Genomic DNA, 17,500 nt, shown 5'->3' with positions numbered 1-17,500 from the left:
AGATCATTCATCTTTGAACTGGTGTACAGAACTCTAAAGAATGTGTTTCCAAAAGGGCCGTGTTCCATTCCAGAAGCTCTCTTCCTTTCTTTTGGGCATTACCAATGGAACAGATGTTTAATGGGTCCTCTTTCATTGTTTTGCGGGAATCATAAGCTGTGTGTACGATGTGCGCAGTGCAACGCGTTTTACGTGCCATTATGTGTACACACACCAGACAGCTCCTGGCTTATTGTAATAACATAAAAAAAAAAAAAATGTCTAAAATGTTACCATATGTACTGTAAATTAATTTCTTTTAAAAACAAAACAAACAAGAAATAACGAGGAAAAAAACAGAAACAATGGAACATCAAATGTGTAACTGCAAAGTTTATTTTTTATGTGTGCAATGTCGGTTCTTGTGCGTATGTGTGTGTGTGAGTGTGTGCGACCAGGCAAGTCCATGGTGAATGTAACTGTGTTGTTTAAGGAAAATGATGTTTTGTTTTTTTTGTTTCTTTGGACACCTTAAGCAGTATTGGAATGTCTGTACATAAAAAGTCAGTTTCATCTCGTGTTGTGTGCTCATCTCTACTCCACTGTTACTCTTGGGGAACATCCTCATCACAGAACGGACGTTTGGATTGACGTTTGGCAATATGGGTACCACACTGTGATGGAAAGCCTTACAGGAGAGTAATGCTTTTAAAACACTGCAAAATGTCTTATATGAAGATGTAAACTCTGAAAACTAACGGTACATTATCATTACTAGCTGTCTGCATGTGAGTTTAAAGACATCATTATGTCAAAAATAACAAATAAAATGTAAAATAACATACTGGCTTAATCTCGTTTCTCATTGAGGAGATGGAGGAGGTATGCGGCTATGCTGCACCCGGCGTCCTTTTTAATGAGCATTTTGCGGCCTCTCCGAGCACTTTTTAGTTGAAAACATTTCTTAACTTTTAGAACTTCAGAAAGGCATTGGCATTGTCCCAGTGGCAGACCGAAATCTGTAGATGGCTGCAATATATATCATTGAGCTTTTTTTTTTTTTTAAGTTACAGAGAAATAGACACTGTACAATTTAAAGACCCAGTTAATGTAACCAAAAATTAAGCCTATGGAAATTGGGAGGAGTCTGTTTGAAATGAGCTAGCTCCACCTGGTGGTCACAATGCAGAGGTACAAGCATCAAATGAGGAAACACCTCATAATCGGATAAAACATGGGGTTACAGGGGTTACACAATAGACCAACTCTAGAAAGTCATGAGTGCAACTTCCTTATGAAGTCTTGCTGTCTACATGACCCATATATCTATCTATCATGCCCAAGACATTCTTGCTTGACTTATTTCACTTATTTCGACTGGCAAACACATTGTATTTTGTCATTGTAGAGTACTGTTCATAAAGACCTCATTACAGACCATAAAGACCTCATTACCTATAGTCCCAGCATTATGCAACCAGTTTAACAGGAGACAGTACAACTAATAAGGAGAGACTGTAATTAGTTTATGGATGAATTTCCCCTTAAACTTACAACTGAGAAATGACATCCAGTTGGATACCATGGAAATGACTACGGTGAAGGATGTAGGGGGAGACTTTAATTGACTTGCGATTGACTTTTCTGTTACATGATCACAAAAATATCAAAAAGCTTTTCTCTGAAGTATACTTATTCTACTTATACTCAAGAAAGATGAAAGGCAGTAGTTATAAATTATTCACAAATCATTGCCGTTTTATGGCTTGAAATTATTGTTATAAAAACATAATGAATTTCTAATAGAATTGGCTTGTAATAAGAAACTCAATTACCCACGTTTTGAGGGGACAACACAAGTGCTCACATGAGAAATTATTATTAACTCCATTAAAAACTTGCCTATTTTGATATCACTTATTACCCTCAACCTGAATCAAGTGTTATAACTGCTTGAATTCAAACCCTAAGCTCTTCAGTAGTGTTTCAAACAGCGTAACACTGATCTCATTGCTGTATAGACATTCGCTCTCTGTTTATTCACAATTACAATATGACTAGTTATGGCTTCTCATGTGGCTCTGCTGTAGCAGCGGGCCTGTCAGTGGTGCCTACGCTGGACAGGGGGATGGACTGTAGAGTTCTCCTCAGGTGTGAGGTCAGAGGTTGTTTCCAGGTGAGGGGGTTGTCCTCAGGGAAGTTCAGGGGTTCTGGTCGTTTTCGTCGCACTTGAGCATGACCTTGACGCCGAGGCCCTGGCGGGTGGTCTCGAAAGCCTGCACGGCCTGCTCCAGGGGGAAACGGTGCGTCACCAGTGGCGCCACGTTCACCTTCTTAGAAGCCAGCATTGAGATGGCCATGGGCCAACTGGGGGAGAGAGAGAGAGACAGAGAGAAATTCCATTTCTTAGCAGCATCTCTTTAAAGTGGGTAGGTAAAGGCGCTTCTTGCTCAAAAGCAGCTGCTCATGAAAATACAGTATACCTCTAAAGGTGAGTGAAACTGTGGGGAAATGGGGTAACAGGGTCTTGGTAAAGAGTAAGGGGGCATGTTTCTTACGTGTTGCAGTAGCGGAACACCCCTCTGATGTCCACCTCTCTGACCGCCGCGTTGAGGAGGGGGACTGTGGTCATCTCCGCCCCCATCCCCACCAGCACCACCACACCCCCAGGGCGCGTGGCCTAGGACAGGACAAACACGCCCACACACACACACGCACACACACGCACGCGCACACACACACACACACGCACACGCACACGCACAAACACGCACGCACGCACACGCACACACGCACGCACGCACATCACGCACAGACACAGGTGGCCTGGTGATTTTTATGTATTTATTTCACCACTGACTGGCTGATTACGCCTGATTTAAAGGTACTGTAGACCGTTCCTTTTTCACAATGTACTCACAGAATAGAGAGCTAGTGGATCGTGAGGAGATATTGCTGCTTTGATTTGCTTACAGTACCTTTAAATCAGGCTTATTCAAGCCAGTCTGTACAATCAAATCAAAGCTGGTGATTTTTATTTATATATTTCACCACTGACTGGCTGAACACGTCTTCGCACACAGCTCTGGCCCCATGCGTGGGGATGTGCGTGGCATCTCTCACTAGCACATCTTTTAAGGCGTCCGCAGGGAGGTTTACACAACGTACATACTGCCCTGGGGTGCGTTTTCCAAAACCATAGTTGCTACCTGTTAGCAGCTTAGTTGGTTGGCAATGGGAAATTGCATTGTAACCAACAAAGTTGCTAACTTAGTTACAAAACTATGATTTTGGGAAACGCGCCCCAGCTTCGTACCAAATGGCTACCACTACATATTCATCAGCATCATGGGGATCTGACTCACGTAGATGGCAGTCTGCACGCTGCTCTGGACGCCGGTACACTCAATGGTGACGTGGGGCTGGTCCCCCAGCAACCCCTCAACCTTCTTAGCCAGCTGCTCCGCTGTGTCCTCCCTCTTCACCTCCAGAGGGAAGTCCGCCCCCAGCTCCTTCGCCATGGAGAGCCTCTCCAACGAAAGGTCTGACCACACAAACAGGGCACATCAGGAGTGAGTCGTAGCGTATCGTCTATGATACAGTAATTACCATGCTATGATCCAGTAAGTTTACTGGAATTTTACAGTCATTTCTGAATAAAATTCTAATTATAATTTTTAACTTAACCACTTTAAACTACTGTATTGGAGTTTTATTTTTTTTGGCTCTCAAGACTGTATGCAGATGTGACTGTGGCAAAGAAAAGATGACTGGTGTTAAATGGTAAAATTTTCATTTCGTTACCACAAAAAAAAAAACCCTACCATGGATATTACCAATATAGTGATATATTTTATTTTTCAGTTTATCTCGCCCATCCCTCGGCTAAACACACAAATACAAAGTGATGTAGATGTCATGGCTGTTGTCAGAAGCAGAAACTATGGCTGCAGAGTAATAGGATTGCTAGAAAAAAACCACACTCTCTTTATATTACACAACCACATTAACAACAGACTGTTGTAAGTTACAGTTAAAGTTGCAACTGAAGAGGCCCAATGCTGCTCCACTCACCAGTTATGACAACCTGAGAGGCTCCCATGGCTTTCGCCGCCAACAGACACACCAGACCAATGGGGCCTGTGCAAGAGATATGAGGAGACCTGAGGGTTATATGGTCCACATTTCCCCATGAAATAAATGTCCGGTATATTTGTAAACAAAGCTTGTGATTAAATGTAGTCCATTGGGTTTGCAGCTTAGTTGTGTGCATGTGTGAGGCCTTTATAATAGCCACCAAAAACGGACAAACTCACACTTGACCTGAATAGCTGTTTCGCTAATAGTGACAGAGGTAGCTCTTGCCCTCTTATTAACCCTTAAAGGAGTACCGTCACACTGGTGTGACAGGAATGTTGAGAAATGAACGTTCTAAAGAATATCTGGGTTCATTGAATTCAACATAGAATTTTAGAACCTTCAATTGTTGCGGAACTTAGAACGTTCAAAAACCTACACCTTTAAGGGTTAAGGGTCGTTCACACCAGGAGCGATAACTTATGACAACAGTAAGAAAGTATTGCTTTAGGTAATATGAATGACGTCCACACATAAACTATAACAATACCGACATGAACAACGATTTAGTTGGGGATCACTTTGAGAGTGATTTTGAGAACGATAAAAAGCTTAGAGCCAGTCAGAATCCATTAAATTTTAGCCATCACATTCATCAACATGAGGAGAGACTGATAGATAGATAGATAGATAGATAGATAGATACTTTATTGATAGTTATCTGTATAGTTTACCTTTATAGTCGTTATATCACTATAGTTTCAGTTATCTTATGATTCCTGTTGTGAACGGCCCTTTCGAGGTCCTACCTGCCCCACAGACGAGCACAGTACTCCCCAAGGCCACCCCGGCTCTGCTGCAGGCGTGAATGCCCACAGACAGGGGCTCAATCAACGCTCCTTCCTCAAACGTTACGTTATCGGGCAACCTGCAGGGGAGGTGAGCAACACTGATTACCACCATTCTCAATCATCAGCATAACACAGCAGTGTCAATTCTCAATGCTTCACTCTTAGACTAGACTTTGGCATGACACGGTCAAAGGCATTCCGGTTAGAGGACAGTGCAGGGACAGATTGAGGAACTTACTTGTAACAGAAGTTGGCACTGTGTTTGTAGTATCGGCAAAGGTTGCCATCGTCGGGGGGTGTGGCGCAGAAGAATATTGTTGGGGAAAGATTGTAGCGTCCTGACTTGAAGAACTCGTCCATTTCCCGGGGCACACCGGGCTCTACCGCAACTCTGTCCCCTGAAGGTAGGGGAAAAACGGTTACACTTTACTTGACAGTATCGACATAAGAGTGGCATGACACTGTCATGAACGTGTCATAAACAAGTCATAAACATTTATGACATAACGCTTCTGTTATTAAGTGACATTCGGTTTTTGTCATAACAAGTTAGGGTTAGGTTTAGGGTTAGAGGTTAGGATTAGGGTTAGGGTTAGGGTTCATGTTAAGTGTTACCAAACAAACTTAATGCTCGCCTCCCAGCCCATCCTTTACAAAAAAAAACTATAGGAATCTTATAATATTAAGTAATATTAGACTGTAGGCCTACTATAGGAACACTATAGCGCAGTGGTTCTCAACCTTTTTTGAGCAAACGCCCCCCTGACCTTACTTTGATCCTCTGGCAACCCCCCCCCCCCCCCCCCCCCCCCACACACACACAATAAAAAAAATTAAAAAAAACTACACCCCCAGGTAGGCTATAGGCCACTCACGCTCATGCTATATTGCTTAAATAAAAAACGAGCACATTTCTGTGCTGTTTTGGTTTCTTCTGGAATTATAAGAAAATCCCTATTTTATTATTAAGCAGCCCACTGTTGGAAGCAATAGGAGACTGGTTGGGTAAAAAAAAACACTACATCAGCATTGGTTGTAATGATTTTTTTCTTTAAATCAATAGGAACATTAAATGTAGGCAACGAGACGTGTCATTTTATCATGGACAAAAAACAATCACAAAACAGATTCCGCGCGTGAGGCCTGTTTAGGCCTATATATATTTCGTATTTGATTAGCAACGGTCTTTTCGTGGACACTACGCTCAGAGCAGCTGCAGAACAACAGCGAGCAGGGCTGGGGGACGTGAGTCCGGGCGTGTGCAGGCCCAAACTGCACTGTATGACCACTGAGCATAGATAAACAGTAAAATGTAGCTGGGACGGTAGAGGGGTTTGAAACCCATGAATGAAAAAATAGCCTATTTATTTCAGGTAGCCTATTTTTGCACCAAAAAAAAAAAAAAAAAAAAAACCTCTCACGTTCCCAGCGCCCCCCTAGGTTGTACGAACGCCCCCCCGTTGAGAAACCCTGCTGCGGGTAAGGAGGATTTTACAGAGGTAGCCTATAGAACATCACAGAAGTGGAACTGTAGAAATCTGTATTGTATTAGTTCTATTGTAGTAGTTTGTAATTTTCGCATCACACTTAAACCTCTCATACTCTAAACCAAATCTCTCTGTAGGACTACTCCGCTACTTACCTGGTTTGAGGTGAGTGACGTCCGAACCCACCTTGACGACCCGGCCGGACGCCTCATGCCCGAGAACCATGGGCTTCTTCACCACAAAGTCTCCAATTCGTCCGTTCTGCCAGTAGTGGACATCGGATCCGCAGATCCCCACAGAGTGCATCTGCAGTAACACCTCTGTACGGATTAGAATGGAGATCAATCACATTTAAAGTAGCAAGTTGCAGTTTAAACACTGACCTTATTAAGAAGTGAAGAATATGCAGTTAGGCTATTATGCCAATATACAGTTCTGTGCAAATGTTTAGCCACTAATGATTAAATTCTGTATGGTGGTAAATAACATGTTAAGTGCAGTAAACAAAAAAACAAACACAAATCAAATCAATATCTGGTGCAGCTCCCTGTGTCTTCAAAAACAGCATTACTTTGCCTATACTAGGCTACATGAGTCTTGCATGCCTATAGCAGATAGGTTGTTGTTAAAGTATTTCGGATAACTTGCTTGGATAACTTTGATGACATGGACTTGTTCCATTCTTTCTATCACTCCATAGAACTTGATTCACATTTGTTATGTTTTTGCCACCTGAGTTCTGAGTTGGACAATTTTCAATCTACAAAGGGGACTTTGTTGCGTTCTTTCATATCTATGATATGTCATAGTCTAAAGTGCCTTGCCCTTTTGCACAATAGGCTATCATAATTCATAACGGCACGGTTCCAGCTCGGTGGACGAAATTAATGCACCTACCATTTGGTCCTGGTTCAGGTATTGGTCGATGTTCCTGCAAACAATGTGCATTAAACTGCTTAGACAGTGACCACGATGGTTTGCATTGCATGCTAACATAACATAACTTGCTAGGTTACTTTAATGCACTTTGTCACAGGATGTACACACACATTCCATCCTAAATAGCAATGGCATATATTTTGCTAATCAAAACAAAACCAATGATTCACTGGCGGCAGTGTTCAGCGTTGACTTACCAGTCTCAGATCGCCTTTGGAATGCAGCACCACTGAAAGGTTAGTTTTATCCATTTTTACTCAATAGTAGTCAGTTGAGAATAACACCAACTCCGTTAGCTGAATCTGCAAACTCGTGCACCAAACCAGCAGGACAAGTGTCATCGCACTCACTTCCTGCTTTTCCTTGCTTGTGTTCACGAACCTCAACGCTGCGCAAACAGTGGTATCTGATTTCTAAACAAAGCGGATAGTTCAGTACTGTATTTTCTGTCTTAAGTCAGTCAGGTTTTATTAAACACTAATCTGGTATATCATGCGCATAAAAAACAACACTGGTGAACGAAACATTATAATGAATAATTTCAACCGACTCTGACGAGCGACCTGTGGACTTGGAACCCTCCCCTTGGTTCACATGTGTAACATGTGCACCATACCAAAGTTTGTGATGGAGGCGTTTTCCAAATCTCATTTTACACTGGTTAAAATTGTGCAGTCATGGTGAAGATACAAAAAGATGGCTGAATCAGTCAAATCGTGTGCATTAAAAGCCAAAAAAGGTGCATATGCCGCAAGTTCCTTTGTTTGCCTAACTACATATTAAACTGTTGGCCTTGCAGTGTGTGGTATGTCTTTAGCCACAACCAGTGGAAGGTGGGAAAATAAAGGGTATACGTGATATAATACTATACTTCAAGTGCTTGTAATGTCAGAAACGGGCAGCTCTTCAGTTGTGTGTTCAATTAAATTCAAAAACACTTTATTTATCCCCAAGGGGTAATTTACATAGTACATAGTGTGGAATATGTTCCAGCAGGAATGGAGAATCACAAACTCATTTTGGAGCGGACTGTCACAGTACCTGTTGATTTCCATCAATGCACCGTGTATTCCTTTAGTAACTTTCCCATTTGGCCCAGAATACCAACTATAGCCTGGTACAGGTAGTTAGAGGAACATGTGTGATATAAACCTACATTCAGCTGCTTTTGACAGAAGCACTTGCTAAAACTATAATAAACCACCAAATGTAAATGATCTGGAGCTGACTTGGCATGATGTAGTTGTTGTTGACCTCATGTTGACATGTTTGGGGTGTAATATTAACAGTCACTGTAACTAGTGAAGCACGGGCCATCATGAGGTGAGGGGATGACTAACACTACCTCTTCTCCCAGTGAAACAACACTCTCATCACTGTTCACACAGGTAAATAATAAACTATGTATGAACTAAAACTTCCCCCTAATATTAGACTATAGCAATTACATCTTTATATGTATAATGTAGCTCTTGCTGTAATAAACTGTCAACAATTTAGTAAAACAACAAGGGCTGATAAAACAAAACAAGCATTTTATTTAATGTGACTAGGATATTTCCATATTTTGGTGGTTACAATATAATTGTATTCACATGACTAAAACAAATGTCTGATCCTCCCCCCCTTTCTTTTAAAGAATTAAAAAATATGAATCAGACAATACTGAAAATACATCGCTCTCACCAGTTTTAAAATATGCTATGGAAATCGATCATTGAACCATACCAAGTAGACATGTAGATACACTATGTTTACTGTACCATCTGCAAGTGCTAAGACCTTCACAGCAGATTAGGTCAGAAATCTTACATCTTGTCAGAGCTTGTGGGAGACTCTCTTGGAGGCAATTTTGCTACTTTTTTGGCCCAGTCTTGTGGATGTCCTGCTGTGAGGTGACATCTCTTGCTGCGGACGCTGACGGAGTAGCCCCCCTGACCAGGAAGGAAGTCGTGCAGCTCCCCGTTGTACCTCTTCAGCTGGTCTAAGGCCACATATCCTGCCAGGGCAGAATACTTCCTGTCAAACATCGTCCACTCAAGACTACATTTGTCAAGGGAGCTTGGTACAGGGAAAAATAGTTACAAATCATTTTAATTAGAAAGAAAAAAACTGGTTTAACTCTAGTTTATATTAAGATGTTTTAATATTTACATTATCTGTATAGGTTACACTGAGGCATCTGTAAATAAATATATCTGTTATACTATAAGTCTTACTTCTGATCTTTGTGTCTGACTCTAACACTCAACTCCAATACACATGCATTATACTAATATTAGTTTTTACTTAACAAGTACAATTATTATTCTATATAATGATTGTTTTCTTCTCGTGAGAGTTCTCCACCTGTGAACACACCTGAGACCATGTTGTTGACGGGGTAGTGCTGCACCTCACAGCATGCGGCGTCCTCCCGCCCTGAGGCCATCAGCAGCTCGTCCAGACTCATGAGGATCTTGTCCACGCTTCCCATGGAGTGGGGGGGACACACAAACAATACTATAACTGTTACTGTTAGGCGGGGATCACACTGGCCAGCAGCAAGCGTTACGCAACGCTCAGACCATAATAAGTTCTATCTCGTTCCTAAGGAACACAAAACGGTTTGCCTGAACTGACAATTGAATACGTCGCGTTGCGCTTTGAAAGTTAAACGCTCAGCTTGTTCAACGCTAGTGTTACACCAGCGTTGCCACCATTCCGCTGCCGAACCATAGAGAACAATAGGAAACCTGCCGCTTGCTGCTGGCTAATGTGATCCCCGCCTAACAGTACAGATGAGTTTTCCCTGTGCATCAAACCCATGGCATTCGTTGTTAGCAACCTGTTCTATCTTGGTATTCCAGATGTGTGGTTTAGAGACGAACCTGGTTAAATTATTTGGTGTAAGTGGTAAATGTCCAGAAGATAATGTTTTCTAAAATAACATCTGCGATTTACTACTTACTCACGTAACCATGTTTGTCATTAAACCACATACTTTAGACTCCTGAATTGAGTTATATAACCAATAACATAAGCAATTCACTTATAATGCTAAATAAATTGCTTAAAAACTCTCCTGCATGATCTGCATGATCATGTACACAAAAATAACAGAAGAACAATATTATCCTGTAACAATGGCGACATCTAGTGGTAATGTCAGGTGATGACAACAGGAACCTGTTGACAATGGCACACACCTCATTTCACTCCTTTGCTTAGAAGCTGCACTATCTCCATGGCCTCTTCTCTGACTCTGTAACTGAGAAAGTGAACCCTGATAAACATAAAACTGTAAAACATTACAAAACGACTGTCCGAATGATTTCTCTGAATTTGGCAATGAATTTTGAGCATTGGTTACGCAATAGCCTACTTACTATTACTCAATGGGTAATATACAGACAACATACAGATATTCACTGGCAATAATACAGATAATAAAACAATATAAATTGAGTTTAGATATGAGTGGATCCATTTTGTGTAGCAGCTAGGTATGCAATGATGATGAGAGCAGCATTCCAATCAACCTCCTGCACCTCAGTCCCTTCTGTGAGGTCTTCTTGCTCCCATATGAATCTACCGATCTTTGCTTTGACCTCTGGGAACACACACAGGCACACACACACATGTGAACACCCAAACGTGTGGATTTGGGCAAATCAATATGCTTTGTACTAGGCTAACTATTCAACTGTCTAGGTTATTTTCCTTGAATATTTCAGATTTGAGTGGCTTAATCATGAAACAGAGTGAAGAGAACTGCTTGCGACTCTATACCTTGCTGGACAGGTACTGGTGGAAGCACATAGTGTCCGATGGGCACAGACTTCACACTCTGACGCACATCACACACAGTGATAAAAGAACTGTGGAAAACAGTCAATTCGCCTTCCAAATACTCTCTGCTCAAAAATATTCTACACACACACACACACAGACACACAGAGACACACACAACACACGCGCACAAACAAACAAACACACAAGTTTACAATTATACAAAGATGTAGACAGGCAGACATAAAAAGTCACTTTTCTGGCATTTGGGCAGTGGTGGAATGTAACGAAGTAGGCCTACAAATACTTCGCTACTGTAGGCTACTTAAGTAAATTTTCCACGTATTTGTACTTTACTTAAGTAGAATTTATAGCGCATACTTTTGACTTTTACTTTGTTACATTTTACAGCAATTATCTGTACTTTTACTCCGCTACATTTCTACAACACCATCGTTCCTTTTTACGATACATTTTATGATCAGTTTTCTTTTCTCTCTGACAAACACGTTTGTTTTACCAGGGGCGGGGTTGCTACCAAAGATTCTGGATACGTGCCCAGCTTCTAAATCTTTGAAACATAATTTCTAGTCTAGACCAGGCAAAGCGTGAGCTTGTAGCCATCTGCATTCGGTAGGCTATATTCAACAGACCCATGGCTACACTGGACATGCAACTGTGTTCTGTGCCTTTCTCTGTCTGTTATCTGCAGTGTTAGGGCCTCCACTCCGATGAGATTGCTATCCGCGGATCAGCGAAGTTACAGGCTATGCCCATGCTTGTGTCACACGTCTGATCATTTGCGGCACAAATGAATGGTAGACTGTTATAGAACCGCTAGCCGAAAAAAGAAGCATAGCCTACAATTGGGGGGTAGCCTAGTACTAATGTGAGCGCTCATTCAATGTCTATGTGAGTCTGCGCAAGTGAAACTAATGAACCTAATCATAAAGACTCAGCAAATTGTCTGTTCAATCAGCAGAATTGGCATTACGATCCACCCGACGTTTCCCTTGTCTACCCCGTTAAACTTCAGGCTCTCGTGTTTTGCTGAATGATACTCATCAGATCACCCTAGATAACCAGAATTAGGCCTACAGTCTCTAGAATTGTAGGTCAGAATGTAAACTGGGCCACAGATGGTAAGCACAATTGCATTAGCTTAAAACTATCTAGTCGAGTATAACCTAAAACTATCTTAATTAAAATGCCACAGCCCATACTGATTTTTTTAGAATATAGATTGAGAGAATAAATCATTATGCAAATACTTTTACTTTTAATACTTAAAGTACATTTAAAAGCAGGTACTTTTACTTTTACTTAAGTAGGGTTGTCATTGTGGTACTTTTACTTTTACTAAAGTAAATATTCTGTGTATTTGTACTTAAGTACTGAGTTTCAGTACTTCCTCCACCACTGCATTTGGGTGAAGATCTTCAACAACTTCATTTGTGAGCAATGCAATTTTGCAAACGTAATTTTGTTTGCTACTTGGGCGCTATTTCCGCAATTTGATTTGACAAACAGGAATTGTGCTATGCTACCTAACAGCCAACAAAACATGTTAACTTTAACAACGGTCACGTCACATTAAGCTCACTGTTAATCTGATTTAGCTGTAGTTTTCAGCTCAACGCTGGATGCTGCAACGGGGAATTAGCTCAAATGGTAGAGCGCTCGCTTAGCATGCGAGAGGTAGCGGGATCGATGCCCGCATTCTCCAATGAACCTTTTCACATCACTTGCCATAGGCCTACTACATGTAATATTTTAGACAGATATAGCACATCAAACTGCATTTACGTCTAAGCCTATCAACACGTGAGATGCAAGTACCGCACGAAGTTAGGAAGTTAATTGAAGGTTGTTAACCTGTGGGTGTCCGGGCATGAGGCATCATCACTGAACAGGTAAGATGCCCTCCTCCAGGCAACAATGTGCCCTCCTTCACGAACTGGAACACAGGCGGGAAACAACTGGCATAAGTAATGTCACCCACCTTATACGCTTGGTCTGCATTGTTCATGTTTCCCACATCAACTCTGCAATAATTATTTTTCAAGTAAACAAGACTCATTTGACCAAGGGCTAATGTTACGTTAGCAAAAGTGTAGCAGAGTTCTGAAAGCAGTCATTTGTTTTATCGTAACACCCCCAATTATCACCACTTTTGTTTAGACATTCTAAAACAACGATGTTTTTTAACACTTCAAAATAACATTTGCTGAATGAACCTTACATTTTTCAGTAGCCATAGGTGTGTAGATTTGAACAAAATCTGGTTTGGTTCTTAACTGGAGCATTTACTGCCTGAAATATCCGATTTTGTTTACCACGCTTAGAGTTTAGTGCTGGCCTGATGGGTCGCCTATTTGCGCCGTTTCCACGGCACATGAACGGTTAGACTGAGAATTCTCGTCATGAATTTCTATAAACCAAGACGGCGGACTCCTAAAGAAACGCAACCGGTGTATCTAAATTAGCTATCTACCAAAAATGACATTTTACGCGTTGTAAGGCTGCGTGTACACAATGCTTGGAGCTCCAGTGGAATTTTAATTTCAGGCAGTAAATGCTCCCATTAAGGTTCATTTAGCAAATGTTATCTTGAAGTGTTAACAAACATCGTTGTTTTAGAATTTCTGAACAAAAGTGGTGATAATTGGGGGTGGTATGAACAGCCAACAGAACGTTAATTAGCATGCTACAATGGTCACATCACATTAAGCTCACTGTTAATCTGATTTAGCTGTAGTTGAAGTTACTTACCCCAAACACTACGAATTCCCCTCTTGACACTATTGGAAAACCACGCTGTCTTGTTTCTAAACATATTACTTGACGTTGAACAAACATATACTTCAAATTCTGTAAACTTGTGCTAGAACACCTGGGCTAACAATGCTTGCTAACGTTCCCTGACTAGCTGTTAAATAAAGGAACTGATTCCTTAACTTCGCTCACCATCGTGAGAACAATCTTCAGGAATCCTGCTGTCTAAATATTATTTGATTACGGTTATAATACTGGAACAGACAATTCATTTAGGGAATATCCCAATGAGCTCATTTGATTAGCTACTGCTGCCAGTTGTAGTTGCATTACATTCCAATCTACAGCTGATAGTTCTAATCAGTGCCAGGGTGTTGTGCATGTCTGGGGGGGGTGGGGGTTGCGGAATACATCATACAGGGATGGAAACAAAAGAGTCTCCCCTAATCCTATTGTTAGTCGGATAATTACCCAGGGCCTGCCACAAATTAACTAGCCTACTGTCAATTTGATTAGACCTGCACATCTAAACTAAAAACACCAAGGCCAAGTGGCCTAATGTTATTTTTTTATGATTGCATCTATGCATTTGTTTCCTTGGTTATGTTTGATAGAATATGAGGCTGTTTAGTTTGGGCTATTCTAATGGTGATTATAAGATGGTGTATGCTGTGTATGTGTGCAAAACAATGTAGGCCTAAATCATTATCCAGTTATTTTCAATACAATAACCAGCTAGCCTTAGTGAAATTGTGACCTACATGGCTGTAGGCTGCTACTCATGATGGTTTCATAGATGACAATGGCAGTCCAAGTTTTGAAGACAGTGGTAACTTTCTTTCCTCTGTGTAGTTGTTTTCTTTCTGCTAAAATCGTGTTGTCTCCCTCCACATCTGTATGGTAATATTTTTTGCCAGATATAGAATAATTTGCAAGATTGCTTTGTCTCAAGCTAGCCTATGCCTGGATCAAAGACAACTGAGTGTATTTTTGTGTGTGTGTTATAGCGGCCAGTCTGCAGAGGTCTAATCCTCTTACTGACCCTAAGCATCACTCCCTGCCAGCCCGCCAGCCGAACAGCCCATCCTAGAGTCCCAGTCCAGATTGTCCCCACACCTCTCCAGACTGACCACACTTCACAGCAGAGACCGGCTCGTCAGGTGACTGAATTATAGGGCATGGACACAATCTCGTCTGTTTTAGTCTTGTGCTCTTCTTCACACTGAAAAATATTTGAATGTCTTGTTTGGATACTGTCTGGAGGACTATCATCTTGCTGAAGAAACACGCACAAACTAACAAACACACACAAAAGCAACACAAAGCAAAAATGTTTGTGAATGGGACCAGGAAGTGGCTTTCTAGGACGCAAGATAGCACTCCAAAGCCACCTGGCAAGACCAAGAAAACAAAAATCTGCAATGGCAGCAACAACAACAACATCAGCAGCAGTGGCGGCAGCAGCAGCAACAAGTGCAAGAAGTGGCCGGCCAAGACACTGAAACAGCACCGGGGGCGACTCCTGAAGGAGCTGGATGTCAACAAAGTGCTCCTGCACCTGGTCTACCACAGGGTCTTCTCCCTGGGCGAATACAAGGAGATCCTGGGTCATCAGAGCAGCCAGAAGCAGGCTGAGGTCTTCCTGGACCAACTGTCCTCAAAGGGACCCACAGCGTTTGGTGCGTTCTGCTCTGTACTGGAGGAAGTCAACCCTCACCTACTAACATGCCTGCTGCTGGACCATGAAGGTATTTGCAATGCTACATCCAGACATGTAAATGTCTACAATTAAAATGCAATTAGGCAAATGCTAAACATCTACAATTACACTTATAAGTTAGATATTTTGTAATGTCTTCAATTCATTAATATTTGTTATATGGCACATTCATTAATATTTGTTTGATTCACAACATGCTGTGTGCATAGTTGAAGTGATGTGACACAGTCAAAATATTTCAGTTTTGTTTAAAGAGGCCAATTTAATGGGAGAGTTACAAAACAAAAAATAAGTTTCTAGTGATTGACATACACATTAAACATTGGTGTTGGAAGTACTATCTGCAGTTCCCATTAAATGAGACTAGTGGTAGGGCTATAATTCAGTCATAGTCAGTTAATTAACGATTTTTTTTATTCATCCACCATCCGCAATCTATGAAGTTGTAGGAAGTGGAAGGTTTAACACAAAAAATAATTAATTAATACACAGAAAATACATAAAGATCTATTTTTCTGAACAATTAGCTTAAACTCTTGATGTAGCCTATGTGATAACTGTTGATTAACTGTAGATTAGATCTACGTAGTGTGTAGATTATCAGTGTATAGCTCTCTCCACTTGTGATATCAGCCCTCTAGCAGCCTCCAATCACCATGTTTTGGAGATTGTCCACTTTAGGTCATCAGGTTTCGTTTAGTCCATTAATGTTGTTCTTCCAGTCGCCATAACACAAACACCATGTGTTGCCCTCACTGCTGGAGGCCAACATGGTCGCTGCTTCCTGGGCTACATGTGATAATCACCAGCTTTGCGTCTCATGCCCGGGAGAGGCAGGCTTAGGCCTCCTTACAGACAGCTTAACCTGGCTAATTGGTCTAGTGGTACTGTACCCATGGCTTTCAAGGGATCAGCCCACACATGATTGGATGGGGAAATATTGAAGGCTAATATGGCGGTATAAGCACCACCATACCTATAGCAACATGCTTATATAATAGCCTAAATGGGTGGAGGAGATCTAATGAATGCAGTGTTGGGAACATACAGTATGGCTGCATTGGGAAAGGACTTTGATATGGGAAATTATATAGAGATAAAGTGTGAGGACATGGGATGCTATGGTGATTCTCTGTTCCAGGTCTACGCAGACAGGAGGTTTATTGTACTATCCAAATATATCTATTATGATCCAAATATTCAACTCAGCAATGCCATCAGTTCATGTATTATTTCAGGAAACTCATGGGGCTGTGCTAGTTGTTGCTCTGTCGCTACCATGAGCCAGTCATGCTCTGTGCACCCCAGTACAACCTTGAAAATTGTCAAATGAAAAAAGTATTCGCAACTTAGACACAAGCAGTAGTTGTACAGTGACTTGTGTCACTCTGGCGGCTCGACTCACGCTATAAGATGTTCCCCTCACGGTGAAGCATCATGGTGCTTGCCCAGCATAGTAAAGCAGCTTTTGGTTGCTATGCAGTTCAGCTCTGGAAACAACTTTCAGATGACATCAAAAAGGCCACAACTGTAGCCAGTTTAAAATTCTTTTTTTTTTCAACTATTGCCCTTTTATGCTTTTAATAAGTTTATTTATCATGCTATATAAATAAACTTGTCTTGCCCTGCCCTCTCCATCACAGCTAAAGCCACACTGTTCAAAGCAGCGATAGAGCGCTAGGCCCAGGTAAGGCCCAGATAAGGCCCAGGCGCTGCTACTGACACCCACACAGCCGAGTTCTGCTCGGCTTCTCACTCTAAAGGCACTAAGCGTCATTGTTGGCTTGCAGCAACCAACTGTTAGGTTTGCAAAATGTATGTGGGTACAGCGAGCTTTTCTTTTCTCCTGTTCTTAAATTAATCTTTCATTTGTGACCTGTACCTCCCCCCCATTGAGAGGG

The 17,500-nt window shown here is 41.5% G+C and overlaps 3 protein-coding genes and 1 non-coding gene across 7 annotated transcripts in view; 2 read left to right on the top strand and 2 right to left on the bottom strand.

Annotated features, from left to right (window-relative positions):
• Positions 1–1,580: 1,580 nt before the first annotated feature.
• Positions 1,581–7,692, bottom strand: sord (sorbitol dehydrogenase). Its single transcript, XM_042073583.1, has 9 exons — positions 7,531–7,692; positions 7,292–7,325; positions 6,550–6,714; positions 5,146–5,305; positions 4,866–4,984; positions 4,054–4,119; positions 3,345–3,523; positions 2,538–2,659; positions 1,581–2,346 (listed from the first exon to the last, which is right to left on the bottom strand). The coding sequence occupies exons 1-9, from the start codon at positions 7,582–7,584 to the stop codon at positions 2,181–2,183; spliced, it is 1,065 nt and encodes a 354-aa protein (XP_041929517.1). The 5' UTR covers positions 7,585–7,692; the 3' UTR covers positions 1,581–2,180.
• Positions 7,693–8,848: 1,156 nt separating this feature from the next.
• terb2 (telomere repeat binding bouquet formation protein 2) lies at positions 8,849–14,246 on the bottom strand. Of its 4 annotated transcripts, none has more exons than XM_042075461.1 (7): positions 13,877–14,246; positions 12,980–13,061; positions 11,105–11,244; positions 10,855–10,925; positions 10,522–10,583; positions 9,695–9,801; positions 8,849–9,332 (listed from the first exon to the last, which is right to left on the bottom strand). In XM_042075461.1, exons 1-7 carry the CDS (start codon positions 13,938–13,940, stop codon positions 9,142–9,144), a joined length of 717 nt encoding a protein of 238 aa, XP_041931395.1. In that variant the 5' UTR covers positions 13,941–14,246; the 3' UTR covers positions 8,849–9,141. The 4 variants fall into 4 exon arrangements, with proteins under 4 accessions (XP_041931395.1, XP_041931396.1, XP_041931398.1 ...); XM_042075462.1 differs by having other exon boundaries at positions 10,522–10,577; XM_042075464.1 differs by having other exon boundaries at positions 10,522–10,577; positions 10,864–10,925.
• trnaa-agc lies at positions 12,758–12,830 on the top strand. The gene has a single exon. It is a non-coding gene; the product is annotated as a tRNA-Ala (tRNA).
• Positions 14,247–14,886: 640 nt separating the features above from the next.
• The window catches only part of tjp1a (tight junction protein 1a), a 210,931-nt gene continuing 208,317 nt past the window's right edge, over positions 14,887–17,500 (top strand). The window contains 1 exon segment of the mRNA XM_042075467.1: positions 14,887–15,627. Coding sequence (XP_041931401.1) covers positions 15,117–15,627 — 511 coding nt within the window. The 5' untranslated portion in view covers positions 14,887–15,116.

This window comes from Alosa sapidissima, chromosome 20 (assembly GCF_018492685.1).
Source record: "Alosa sapidissima isolate fAloSap1 chromosome 20, fAloSap1.pri, whole genome shotgun sequence".
Classification (NCBI taxonomy): Eukaryota; Metazoa; Chordata; class Actinopteri; order Clupeiformes; family Clupeidae; genus Alosa; species Alosa sapidissima.
This window is presented reverse-complemented; position numbering and strand designations above follow the sequence as displayed.